This window comes from Sitophilus oryzae, unplaced genomic scaffold, assembly GCF_002938485.1.
Source record: "Sitophilus oryzae breed Bouriz unplaced genomic scaffold, Soryzae_2.0 scaffold_1063_pilon_pilon, whole genome shotgun sequence".
Lineage (NCBI taxonomy): Eukaryota > Metazoa > Arthropoda > Insecta > Coleoptera > Curculionidae > Sitophilus > Sitophilus oryzae.
The window spans coordinates 877,701-892,692 of record NW_022145686.1 but is presented as its reverse complement, the minus strand read 5'-3'; the positions used below and the strand labels follow the sequence as shown (position 1 = coordinate 892,692).

Sequence of the window (14,992 nt, the reverse complement as noted above, 5' to 3'; positions counted from 1 at the left end):
TACATCAGTGCGGTGCGGAAAGGTAAAACAGGGAAAAATCTTTGGAAATATTAGTAAACCACACAGTTTTGGAATATACCGTTATAAGTAATAAACCATTACATTAAGTTAGTTTTGTCACGTTTGGTTGTATTGAATATTTTGCTCATAATATTTAAATATTACCAAAACCAAGTATACAAATGCGAATATTAATTTGTTGAAAAAATATGTTAACTTTACTTTAGTCCAAATAAAGCACCATTAACTTAATTAATGTTTATTTTACACTATTATTTCGTCAGCCGATATTAACAATAAATTATTATACTCTCTTGCCGTACAGTTCTCTTCTAATACTCCCTCTCTTCCTCTACGTCACATTTTTCAAGGCTCTAGCTGTATAACATGTGTATAACGGGTTGCATACCATTAAATGTCGATAACAAATACATAAAAAATTAAAGATGTCACAATTACGAAAAATGTTCAATAGTGAAATACCATATGATCGAAAAAAAAACGGCGTCAGCGATGGCTGTGAAATGAAGATCGCTGTCATTTTATATGTAAATTTATATGGCGAATGTCATCGATGTTCATTTCTAAACCAACTGGACGCCGTTTTTTTCGGTCATACTGATTGTTTTTTAGTTATTAAAGATGATTTTTTAAGTGTAAAATCAAAATAGATTTATATAATGATTGAAAAAAAGTTAAGGGAAGAGCACGTTGGACATTACATACTAAATACCGAATGATCGAAAAAAAAACGGCGTCAAAGGCTGCTGGGAATAACAATCGAATATAATTTTGGCGAGTTCTATTTCTAGATGTCATTTATTAAAAATTGTCAAAAATAAAACTTGTCAAAAACTAATACTAATTATAGAAAAATTATAAAAAGATAGAACGTTTCCAGAAACACGAATCGATATCCAAAAAAAAATTTCGAATTTATACTACACCATTTAAAAATCAAATAAAACCTTAAGGTCTACTACTACCAGTAAGTGCCATTAAAAAATAAACAATAGTAGGAGTCATGACATATCACTTTGCCAAAATTATCACCGATTGTCATTTTTGACGCCATTTTTTTTCGATGGTATAATTTTTGTGGTAATAGAGGAATGTATTTTTTGTTGTATTTATTAAAACTAAAAACAATATATAGTTTAAAAGATGAATGCGTCTTTGTTTGATATGTTTTAGGTATAAAGCATTATATATTTTTTGTTTGGCAATTTCTAATGAAAAGTTAATTATTTATTCAGTACAAGGTCCCAATTCTCCGCGAAGAAACTGTTCCAGAAATAAGTAAATATTTTAGCAATTATCTTTTGTTTAACAAAGATTTTTATTATTGTTGCTATATAGTAATATTTTTATACCTAATATAAAATTATAATTAGACATGACAGTTTTAAAATATTCTCATTTTCCACCGTTGCTTCAATCAAAATAATAACCATTAATTCACATAAATGTTTTATAAAAGTCGTCTTCGGCTCTCTATTCATTGAATGCTTGATGGATTATATTACTACTGGAGCAATTTACAGACATTACTATGGAAATGTGCATATCATAATATTTCAATTACCTAGTTATTTTCAAGTTATTGGAGTATATCTAGAAGTAGTCATTTTCAAAATTTGAAGAGCCATCGAGCACAACAATATATCGTATCCAAAAATCATATTTACGAGAATATAATATTAAATTATATATTACAATCAAAGTAACTGCGCCACTGGCACACCTTCTCAATATCTCTGGACAGCGTTGCCATTCTCTCGGGAATCCTTCATGTCTGCGATGAGTCCGTCTTGGTCCCACTCGCATAGAACAAGAAACGAATGTCGGATTCTTATCTTTTTGTTTTTATGAATGAAATGCCGGGTCTACTTTATTTAGAGGTCATTGGTTGGGACCAATATTTTTTTTCTGTACCATCAAACGTTAGAAATAAGCTAGACACTGCTTCTCTTCTGCCAGGCCGTGGTTATATGGCATTCTAACCTGTTAATCCTGATATATGTTTCTATAATGCTATAATTACATTATTAAAATGAGATACAGCTAAAACCATCAAGGAGTATAAATGATAGTTTTTTAGGGGTAGGAGTCAGGGGTGGAAGTGTCAAATTCAAAACCAAAAATTGTCACAAATATATATTTATGAAATAATTTGTTTTCCAATGAAACCCAATTATCTATAGCACAGGTAAGTAAGATATTTTATTTATTTAATTCGAAATATGAGGACCTAATGCAAAACTTTTAGATTATACTACTAGCTATCAAAAATATTAAAATTATATATGTATACTGCATCATACACAACATGATCAATAAATGCTACAAGCATGTAGTAACAATAAGTTATGCTTTAAAACATGACACATAAAAAAAACAAATTTAAAATTATCGTAGACTTAAAAACATAGTGCTTTATTTTTTTAAAGCTTAATAAAGAACTGGCATTTTTGATTCGGCCTACTAGATCATTAAATTCATTTAAACCTTTATAAAATAGATAATTATGCAGACACGTTAATAGAACAGGCTGTTCTATTAATTTTCACAAAAATATGGCTTTTTTGAAAAATGAGGAAAACCATGTCACCAATACCAAAATGTACTGTAGTTCTAATATTTATAAAGAACTGATTACTGTGATTAACTTTATTATTTTCTATATTCCATATTATTTTCTAAGTACTATAAGCGAACATCCCGGAAAGGACTAAAGCATATACAGGGTGGCGAATCTCATTCGACGCGGAAGCTCCAAGGAAAAAGGTAATTTATATAGAAATGAAATTTTGGCAGCATATGTAGGTTAAATGAAAGCATTTTATAAAAATATATAAAGTTATATAGAGCGTCCCCAAAAAAAGTTACATATCAAAGTTGTATTTTTTGTAATGGAGCACTCTTTGTATTAATTAATTTTCAGGTTCTAGGAAAAAAATAAAGGTTTCTAAAGGAGTTTTATTAAAGAAGCATATTATACCTGAAATAGAAGGATTTTGACATATTTAAAATTTGGGAAAATGAAGAGTAAATTTTAAATTTCAATAACAGCTACCTAAATTTTAGTTGACCTTGTATAGCCTGATATTTAATTACAGTAACCATTGTATATTAAACCAAATTAAAATTTGCAAGCAAATATATACCTACATTATATAAAATAAAAGCGTAACATTCTTTTAAAGGTGAGCAATATTCAATATTAATTTTGTATCACCTTGTATAACTTTTGATATCAAGTTTTAATTTGATTTAAAATACAATAGTTAATTTAACTACATATTAGGCTATTCCAGGTAAATTCCAATTTAGGTAGTTTTTATTATAATTTAAAAATTGTTCTTTATTTTTAAAAAATGTTAAATATGTCAAAAACCTTACATTTTATTCATATATGAAAAATATATTAAAAATGTATTCATATATTCTCTTATAAAACTCACCTTTATTTTTCCCCAGAATCCGAAAATCAATGAATATATAGGGTCTTCTTCTTTACCTGCCGTCTCTTTCGTGGAGGTTAGCGATCACATTGGCAAAATCTTCACGATTCTCGGCTTTCCTTATAAGTTCTTCAAAAGTTAGGTGAGTCCAGTTTCTGATGTTTCCCAACCAAGATAGTTTCTTCCTGCCGAGACCTCTTTTTCCTTCAATTTTATATTATATTTTATTAATTAATAATATGTTTATTATTATTTATTACTTAATATATGCCCTAAGTAGGATGTTTTTCTTATTTTTATTATATTGAGCAATTCTCTTTCTCTGCCTATTCTGTTGTAGACTTCGGTAATATGGGCTGTCCATGAAATTTTAAGCATTCTTCGTTATATCCATGTTTCGAACGATTCGAGGTGATTCATCTCTTGAACTTTCAGTGTCCATCATTGGCGTAACACCAGGTACTGCTGGGGCTGCTGATTTCTTTGGGGTACGCTGGGCCCCAAAGAAATCCTGAACTATGACTCTTGGCTACGTATTAATTTTTATTTGCTTGTGATGCAATGACGTTTTCTAGTTTTGTTTAGTTAATATTATTTTGTTGTGTTCAAAAAATGTGGTAATTTTTATATTTTTTAGAATATTTGTAGGTATTTAAGTAATCTACGGGAACACGGTTTGATAACCAAGTCTATGAAATTTATTGATAGAGAAATTCATGTAAACGTTTTATTCAAAAAATGTGTTTTTTAAAATTATTTTTCAATTAAAAAAAAACAAAAGCCCTAGGCCCCCCTTAGCTCAGCACCAGGCCCCCCCCAGGCCCACCCCAGGATAAATTGCTAGTTACGCTAATGGTGTCCATGTTTCTGCTCCGTATAATAGGATTGACTAAACATAATACTTAATGAGCCTAGTTCCCAACTCAAGGTCTAATCTGGATTCTGGAAGACGTTTTTCATTTTTAAAAATGCATTTCTCGCTTGTTCTATTCTGGTTTTTATTTCCACGTCGTTGTTCAAGGTGCTAACTATCCAGGACACCAAATATTTAAACTTGTAGACCTGTTCTAAGGTATTGGCGTCTATTTTAATAGGAATTGGTACATTTTGGTTCTTTCCAAATACCATGACTTTAGTTTTAGAGGAATTGATCTTCATCCCGTATTCCTGGCAGGAGCCTTCAAGTCGTTCCACTAAACTCTGGAGACCAGTATCAGAGTCGGCAATAAGAACTGTGTCATCGGAAAATCTAATGTTATTAATGACTTCGCCGTTGACTTTAATACCGCAATCTGTTGAAGAGAAAGCTACCGGAAAAATCGCCTCAGAATAAACATTAAATAACGAAGGAGACAACACACATCCCTGTCTTACTCCTCTCCGTATATTGACTGGATTAGAATTGTTATTTTCAACTTTCATGTGGGCTGTTTATTGCCAATATATATTTTTCAGAAGTGTTACATCTTTGCTGTCAACTCCATACAACATTTCGATAAGTCTCGTATGTTTGACTCTATCAAATGCTTTTTCGAAATCTACGAAACACACATACATTGTTTTTTGTTGGTCTGTACACTTCTGCGTCATCAATTGTAAACATATAAACAAAAATAACATATAATAAACATATTGACATAAACATATAACAATAAACATATAAACATAAATAACCCTATATATTGTTTACAATATATAGGGTATTCCATGATAAAAAACACAACTTTGATACGTAACTTTTTTTGGGGACACCCTGTAGAACAATCTGTATTTTTAAAAGTACCAGAGTACTTTTAGGTTAATTCAGAAATTAACCTACATATTCTCACAAAATGTCATTTCAATACAAACTGTCGTTCTCCTTGGAGCCTCCGCGTCGTTACGTGAGTGGCGCCACCCTGTATACATACACCGATTTAAGGATTTTATAGTATAAAACAGTAAATTAATATCCGCGAGCGTTTAGTTGGTTGTCTCCCCATTTGAAATTTTCTTGAGTCATGATGTACATCAGCCAGTAAAACAAGTTGAACAATCCGAACGATGCAGGAAACATAATTCTCGCAGTTCTGTCAATCAGAGATACGCTATTTATGTGGCGGTTGCCGTGGTGACCATTTTTGTTGGTTTCTAAAAGAATTCTTTATTGTTGACTGAAGAAATAAGAAGATGCGCAACCTTATGGACGATTTCTTGGCACAAAAAGTGTCCGAGATGTAGCTGGCGTTACCGTCAGGGTGTCCGAGATTTAGTTCAGTACTGCGCCGCTGAGCGCTGATAGTCGTTTATAGCGCAGCGGATAAAGAATACTCTACCGTATAGTTCTGCCTTCAGTCGACAAAGTGGTGCCGGAAACAGTGTTGCCACAACTACGGATTGATCCGTAGATCTACGGATTTTGGGTACAGTACGTTAATAATACGGATTTTCGGATCGTTAATATACGGATCACTTAATATTATATGCTTAAACAAAGAACAGCGTCAGAGTTGGCTTGGAAATGAGGACTGCTGTTATTTGATATGTAAAATATTATGGTAAATGTCAATAATCGTCATTTCCATTCCAACTAAACGACTTTTTTTCGAGCATACGAAATATTCAGTACCTATAAAAGAATTTTTATTTTTGTTGTATATTCTATATTTAATACGAATAAATTTTCAATATACATAAAGGCAGATTTTTCATCCAAAGATATTTTTGTCAAACGAATTACAAATAGTACATATATACATTTTATATATTGCAACACTGTCGCTTTCAGTTCCATACCGTCTTCGATATGCCTTCGCTGACCGAATTAGAGAAAACGAGTGTTTGACTGTTTGAGTGGTGGCTCTACTGTACAGCACTTGAGGCGTAAGGGGAAATTAAATCAGCCTTGTCACGAATTCGCCCATTAGGTTGCGTATCTTCCTTCATCGATCTGTTAACCTAATAAATCTAGTTGGGAATTAGCTCAGAAATTCAATATCAAAAAAGTAAATATAATTTCGAATTATATGTACAAAAAATGATGATAATAACATTAAAATATTTTCAAGTTTAGAGAATGGTTTGAAATTTGAGTTAATGAAAATTCTTATGAAAACTCTCTGGATATAATCTTATTCGAACATTTTATAATTATCCACGTAGTATACATCATTCTTTTTAAAAATAAACTAAAGCCATTTTAGGACATACATAGTTTCTTACAACTAAATTTGTATGACAAAGAAAATTCCACTTTTTTGACACATTTTTCCACACATTTGTATGAGCGACAGAATCAGAAATGAAAAAAAAAATTAAGAACGTTTTTTTCAAAAAAAGTATTAAATCTAAAAATTTAATTACCTAATGCCTCTGCATCTCGTTGTCTTTGTCTTCGAAATTTATCATCTCCTTTTAAGCAATAAAGAAACTGTTTCCATTTCGGTAGCTTGTTTTCTGTTTGAGTCGTTTTTTCCAAGGTTGATTTTGTATGCAGAGAGCAATTGGAATTCGATATTATAGAGGTTCTTTGGGAATTTTGACATAGAGATGTAGTCTAAAAGTAAAACTATTGTAAAATAGGGTGGTCAGAACTGTATGGCAGCAATATAAAGGCATAAAAATAAGTATAAAAGTTCGTATAAATGTATGTCCTAAAATGCTTAGTTTCGGAGGTACAGGGTGTAGAAATTTAATTTGAATTGATTTTTTCCAAATAATTTCTTAAGTAAATTGGTGTCTAGAAGTATTTTGACATGAGAAATTTAATTTTGATGCCAATATGACTCCTACTTGTAAAGGGGCGCCGCGCCACCTACATATTTTTTAAATGTTTTGAAGTGTAATAACTTTTCGTTCGTACCTGTATAAAACTACTGAGTAAAAAATATACAAAGACATTTTTGACGTAAAAAATCAAAATTAAAATCAAAATGTAAAGATAGTAGGAACAGGGACAACGGTTCAATTCCTTCAAGTTCTTTATTCCTGCTACTCTAGTGGCGAAAATCTAACTGTTACGCTCGGTGGGTTCTGACTCGGTTAGCTAGATCTTGCCACGCCCACTCTGTGCCCACTGAGCGAGTATATAAACGCTCCAATTGTAGATTGTATTTTAGTTTATAATCATCTGCCGATGATGCCTGAATATTTGAAACTTCTACACCGTACACATCGTTTACTGGAATCCTCTCGCACAAGTATTCGTTATCTCAGGACATACCATTTACTACGAACTTTTTTACTATTTTTATCTGCAGAATAAGCTGCCGAAGTTTCCGGAACTCCGTTCGGACCACCCTGTTTATACAGGGTGTCCCAATATTCCGTGGACATAGAACTACTAGGAATCAAAATAAGTTTTTTGGACACAATTTACCTCTATACTAAAGGGCTTCGTTTGTCGCTAGGGAGAGGCATTCAAATTTTTTAAAAAAATAAGTTTTTTTTTTTTTTCGGATATTTTAAGAACTGTTATCCCGATTTGAATGAGATTTGTGTGTCTATGTTTTACTAAATTGCTCTTAATACATTGGCATGGTGTGTCATAAAATTCAAGTATAAAACGAGATCACAGAAGGATAGGGTGAAACCACTTTCTCCACCCCTACATAAATTATAGTAAAATTATTTTCCCAACCGCACAGACGACTTTCCAATAAACTTATTTTGATTCCAAAAATACGTAGTAGTTTTATATCTACGGAATAGTATACAGGGTGGGGCACCTCATTCGCCTCGGTTGATTATACGAAAACGGAAAGATGTAGAAACAAAATATTTTCATTGTATACATAAATAATTAAATTAATAAAAAAACACAATTAAAATTATTTGAATTGTACAGGGCTGTTTCAGAACTAAGAATCATACCAAAGTTATATTTTTTTCTTATTGGATTTTTTTTTTTTATTTTATTTTCAGATTTTGGATTCTGGGCCCAAAAAAAAGGCTATTATTATAAGGTTAAATATGTTTAAATCTTTGGTTTTTGCAGATATTAAAGATATTTAAATTTGCATGCTACAGTAGAATAGATTATTAACAGCCTGTACATTACTTTCAGAATTAGGTTCCTGTACTGAGTTTTAAAGGTAGAGCAAATAAACTTTACAGAAATATGTTATTCCTTCCTTAAATGTATACAGGGTATTAAAAATTGCCTGGTCTATTTTAAATATTTATTTTAACATAAAAATTTCGTTATTTTCAATGGCAACACTATGTATTTTTTTTAAATAAGTCGAAGCATATTAAATGCTCTTCAAACTAATAATTAGGGTTTCCTATACCTATCTGGCCTCAGTTTGAATAAAAAGCGATTTCAATGATAACTTGATAATCAAGATGGCTGGTGTTGTCATGGCAAGTTTCTTAGTGACAGTTAGTTAGTAATTTTCAAAATCGAAATTAGTTTGTGGACCTTATTTAAATTTATACCAGTTTACTTTATTTAAATTTACCTACAATAGTCTCTAATAAAGTATTATTATTTAAAATGGTTTATTATTCTATCAAGAAAAACGAAGTAGTATTTGAATTATTTTACGATGACTTGTAGATACATTGGATTTTTCTATAACAGAGCCAATTACGGCAAATTCATTTTCTTTCACTTCCAACGACAAGTTTCTGGCCTAATAGGTTTTATAAACCACACTACCAGCTCTGCGAAATTAATAGGACAAGAAGTTTTCAAAGAAACTCTTATCCAGGAAGATTCCTATTTGGAATATCTTTGAGCATAGCCCTCGAGGCCAAGAAGCCAATTTTCTCACAAAATAATATCACTAGTTAATATCTATTCGTTTCGCCAGCAGATACTGCCTTTATTTTTCTTTGATAAAATAACGGAATTACGTCCCCCTATTAAACTTTAAGGTAAATTTTAAGTAACTGTTATAAATTATTAAATAATAATGTCTATAAACTAATGTCGATTTTGATAATAGTTACTAACTGTCATATCTAACTGTCACTAAAAAATTGCCATGGCCGACACCAGCCATCTTGATTACAAATTTTATTTAAAACATCGCTTTTTATCAAAATGTTGAGCTAGATAGATATAGGAAACCCTATTATAGTTTTTGAAAGACATTCGGAATCTGCTTCGATTTATTTAAAAAAATACAGGGTGTTACGTTTGAAACTAACAAAGTTTATATAAAATATATCCTTAAATAGATCAGCAACTTTTGATACTCCTGTATAAATTTAAGAAACCAATACCATTTTTTCAATAAAGTTTTTTTTTTTTCTCTACCTTTAAACTCAGCAATAAGAAATTAATTTATGAAAAGGATGTACAGGGTATGTTAATTAGTCTAATATATTCTACTGTAGCATGCAAATTTAAATTCTTTAATATCTTTAAAAACTAAAGATTTTAAACATATTTAACCTCTTTATAATGAAATGTTTTTTTTATAAAAAAAAAAAAAAAACAATGAAATAAAATACCGGGTGTTCCATAAGAATATTAACTTTGGTTTATGATCTCAGTTCCTGCGTTTTGACTACATCGGCGCAATGTATACATCTTCAAAAGTGGAATTTTAAATTATTGCACATTGCCTTCCACGTATACCCCATAAAATATTTTGTTTCTTTACATTTTTTTTTTTTTTTTTATTTTATTTCCGTTTTCGTATAATCAACCGAGGCGAATGAGGTGCGCCACCCTGTATAGAACATTAAATTTTTACGTTGTAGATTGGGCAAATATTAGAACTCCTCCTGCGACGATTATCCGTATTTATATTTTCTAAAAGATCTGCTGAATTTCCTCCAATAAATTCCTCGATAGGTTCGTTACAATCATCCCATTCATCTTCCTCAACAAGAATTTCACCGCTTCCGACCTAAAAGCGTGACAACATTAGTTTATAGGAATGAAAACTCTTATATTAAACAAATATATTGAAAAAGGGGTTATAATTAAATGTATTTAATTAGATATTCTTCACATGGTTAATTCTATGTTTTTCAGATATATTCTAAATTGTTACAAAATAGTTAATAAATAAACATGTCGAGAGTTTTCAGAGATACTTAATGCGATAACTGTATAATCGCAATCTTTGAAAATTCTATATCATTATTAGTCAGAAATTAGTCTTCCTTGACGGTACCTCGGGTAAAAACATGTAGTCTAAGAGCTGGCTACATAAAAAACCTTATCATCGTTACATGGCTAATTTTTTGTGTGAAGTATCCTTTTGTGTAGCCATTATAAAATAGTCATGTCTGCCAGCGTGATCCCGGGGCTTAAAGCGGGGGTGGCCAATCGAAAGGTGAAATATTTGACACTAAAAATTTATTAACATAAATAAAAAAAAAAAAAAAAAAAAAAAAAACTTATTTATTATTAAGAAAACGGTGGAAACATTGTTGTCAGACATTTTTCTAGTCGCTAAAAATGCCGACAGACAACGCAAAAGAGGCATAAAACTTTTAAAAATAATTAAAAAATTCAAATTGAAGAAGAAAAAAATTATGCATATTTCATTGCTGATTTGGTGAAATGTCATATTTATTTATTTTTAAAAGCCGTATGCAAAAGGGCAGACAAAAAGATCGTGGCAAAATCAGCGACAGACAGTTATAAAAAACGCGGATATTACTCTAGCGCTTTTTTCAGGGAACGCTGGCCGCCCTCAGCCATTTAAGTACAGATTAAATCATAATAATATACGGAATATCATTATAAATATTATTTTTTATTATTTCAATAACATTTTTTTGGGTTCTGCCCTTTTGCCATACGGCTTTTTAAATTAATAACAATAAACATGACATTCCATCAACCGACTTGCCATGTATGCGATGATTTTCTTTTGTTAAAATTCTATGCCTCTTTTCGCGTTGTCTGCCGGCATTTCAGCCACGAGAAAAAATGTCTATCACAATTTTACACGTTTTCTTAATAATTAAAATAAAAGCTATTGGCAATTATAACTCGGTACCTTATAATTTTTAGTGGTCAAAATTTCATTCCTTTCGAATTGGCTGCCCCCGCCTTTATTTAAGCCCCGGGATCGCGCTGGCAGACATGACTATTTTATAATGGCTACACAAAAGGATACTTCACACAAAAAAATAGCCATGTAACGATGATAAGGTTTTTTATGTAGCCAGCTCTCGGTCTAATAGTGTAGTACTACTCTCGCCAAGATGCTAGCTATTCACCTCGCCGTAGTGACGATACTTATACAGGGTGGCCCATCTAAAACGTTCCGCAAGGCATAACGGCCAGGGTAATTTTTTTTTCAGAAAATCCAAAAACACGTCAATTTTGTTTGTGAGGGGGACAACTTTGCCCCAAAAAATGATTGCAAAAGTCTTCAACCCCTTAAGCGGGGGTGTCATCCCCCAACTTTTTTCAAATGAGAAAGGGGGTCAGTGCCACCGCAATGAAAAGAGCCTTCTATTCTCTATATTTCCCGCCTTGTTTTTGAAAATCCGTCGTCCAGTCATTGAGAAAATATGAAGGATTGAAATTTGAAAAGTTTATTGAAACATTTGAAGGGTCGGCCGTAACAACGTTGTATGTAACATTTTGCTGAAATGTGATGTTTCCCTAAAACAACGTTTTATAGGCATATTTGAATGTATTGGCGCAACTGGAACCGAAAAATTTTGCCCGATGTCTGGCAATAGAGCGACCTTCAGTCAGTGCCAGCCTTGCATTCCCGATAATAACGTTGTACGTGCGTTTAAAGCGCCCTTTGTAAGAGGGCGGTGCCAACTTTTCACCCCGCGGATATTTCCACTTAAAATAGGGGCGAAAAGGAAACTAAATATTAGAGAACTGGAAACAAAACGCGAGAAAACGTTCAAGAGATGCTAAAGAGCAATATTCGAATTTATCTAGTACTAAGATTTTATTTTGTAAAACCAGTTTTTTGAAAATAATGTTTGCGTTATGTAAGTTCTTTCTTTAAAACCTTTTATTAATTAAAGTAATTTATTAAAAAATCATTTGCTTTATTAACATACATTGCTTACGTGTAACAACGTTGTAAGTTACTGAACAACCCCCCCCCCCCCCCCCCCCCCCCCCCTTACAACGTTGTTACATGCATTTTCCACAATAATGACCTCTATAGATGGATATTTCGTAATAAGCATTTTTAAAATTTATAAATCAGTCATAGTTATAGCAAACTTTAGTAAACTATCTTAAATACGAAGTTTTATCATCACCTAAATGACCTCTTATCGTTTTTCGTGATTTATTCCATTCACTTCTTTTGTTATGTACAACGTTGTTACGGCCGACCCTTCATTTATCAGACTAAATGATAAGGATAAATTCCTTCGACCAATTTGCTGTTTTTTCTTATTATTTCTAGATGTTTACGCATTTTTTCCACTTGCCACAAAGTTGAACGATCAGGTGCGGGGTAGTTTGCTAGGTAGCTGCTGTTCTGTGACTTGTACGCTTTGGAAGCTTCTTCTCAATATCGTTAAATTTTTTAAACAATTATTTTTTTTTTTTTTTTTTTTTAATTAAATAATCGAACTTTATTAAAAATAATGAAGTGTCGGGGGACCCAATCGGTTTGCGCAGATATTTAACGAACGCCATCCTGCAAACACCTTTATCGCAAAATTGTTCGCTAGTTATAGTAGCCGCAAAATTTCACGGAAACTGTTCCGTTATTGAAAATTTAAATGGGAAATGCCTGCTAGTAAATTGAAGCTATGAGGTATTCGTGTTGGGCCAAGTTGCCATGCATAGTACGCTGAGTACAAGAAAATTAGCCAATGCAAAATAAGCCGGCGTGAATCGTACAAGTGTCCAAACGATATTAAAAAAAACACAAGTTCCACCCGTACAAATTTCCTGCGAGTACCGTACCTCCAGCACCCTGATAAGACGATTATTGATCATGAGAACTCCGGAGTCGCGGGCTGATATTTTTGAAAATTAAAAAAAAAAAAAAAAAAAAAATATTAATAAATAAAATTAATAAATAATAATAATAATAATAAAACATTTTTTTTTTTTTTAATAATAATAATAAACACCCTCCCAATACTAATAAACACCCTCCCTCGAAATCTTGGAGGTAGAGGTTTACTGGATGTTGTTAATGTCTGTCGGTAGCAACTTTTATACCAAGAACAGCAACCTTTACGTCACGGTGTCCTCAGCTGATGTCAAATACACACCCCCTTGAACCTCAGTAGTAAACAATATGATGCTTTTCCAACTCCTACATCAATCACTAATAAAATAGCTACTTGGGGAGCCAAGGAGTTACACGGACGGTACCCAAATGAGCTAGATCAACATCACATTAAAAAGGCGGCATCATTGCACTGGTTAACATCAGGTTATCTCTACCCAGAAACGGAGGGATTCGTAGTGGCTATGCAAGACCATGTTATTCCAACACGCAACTACCGGAAACTCATCCTACAGGAGAATATATCAGACAAATGCCGTAAATGTGATTCTGGAAGTGAAAACATAGAACACATTTTATCAGGGTGCAGTAATCTTGCGAGTACAAAGTATCTGGAAAGACACAACAGAGACGCATCAATCATCTACTTGGAGATCCTCAAACACATCAACATTGATCAAGAAATCCAAGAGTCTTACTACAATATCATCCACCTGTGAAGTCGAAAATAATAGGTTTTTACTGGGAGTTAAAACAATCTTCAACAAATAAAACCGTTAGAAGTAACAGACCGGACATCACGCTTATAAATAAATAAAAACAGTTTTTAAAAAAAAAAAAAAAAAAAAAAAAAAAAAAAAAATAACAAAGTATCAAGATTTGAGAATAGAAATAAAAAAAAATATATGGCAATGGAATTTATCCAGGTAGTCCCTTTGATTGTCTCAGCCATTGAAATTATCCCGGTCAACCTGAAAGAACAATTAAAAGTAATTGGAATACCTGAAAATACTTACCGCCTAATGCAGAAATCAGTGCTGCTTGATGCTGCTAACATTGTTCGTTCCTTTCTAGGTGATTAACAATAGCACCTTATCTTGTCCCCATGGACCGATAAGGCAGCTTTTAAAACCCAGCCTTGAGTAAGATTAAAACTGAAAGATAAACATGGCTTGTGTTGATAAAAAAATGTTTTATCACCAAACCATGTTTAATGTAAGTTTTTATTGTTGCGGGCCGGTGTGGACTCGACCTAACCACACAATATGGCCCGCCCTCGAATGCATCTTAATATCGCATAGACACCGCAAAGATTCATTCGTTCGAGAAAAAACGAGCTCCACTGGAATGGAATAGTACATACGAGAACATTCCAAAAAACCTTCTCTACGCACCCAACGATCTATGGACTATTCTAGAGTTCTTTTACCTGCCGGTATAAAAGCTGGCGGCCGTGGCCTACAGGGGGCAGTTATAAATATACAGTTGACGCGCTAAAATTCAGTAAATTTTAGTTATAAATCGTTTGTAAAATAGTTCTATAAAGTCTTTTATCGTTATTATTTTTGTTAATTAGTGATAAATAAATAGTGTTTAAATAAATTAGCACACAACTGAACGAAGCATACTGAG

The 14,992-nt window shown here is 32.3% G+C and overlaps 1 protein-coding gene across 1 annotated transcript in view; it reads right to left on the bottom strand.

Moving 5' to 3' along the window:
- Positions 1-5,333: 5,333 nt before the first annotated feature.
- LOC115878702 (gamma-aminobutyric acid receptor subunit alpha-2) overlaps positions 5,334-14,992 on the bottom strand; it is a 140,491-nt gene continuing 130,832 nt past the window's right edge. The window contains exons 9-11 of the mRNA XM_030895283.1: positions 10,151-10,306; positions 6,807-6,999; positions 5,334-5,594 (exon numbers count right to left, since the gene is read on the bottom strand). Of these exons, the coding sequence (XP_030751143.1) occupies positions 5,410-5,594; positions 6,807-6,999; positions 10,151-10,306 (534 nt within the window). The 3' untranslated portion in view covers positions 5,334-5,409. The remainder of the gene's footprint in view (positions 5,595-6,806; positions 7,000-10,150; positions 10,307-14,992) is intronic.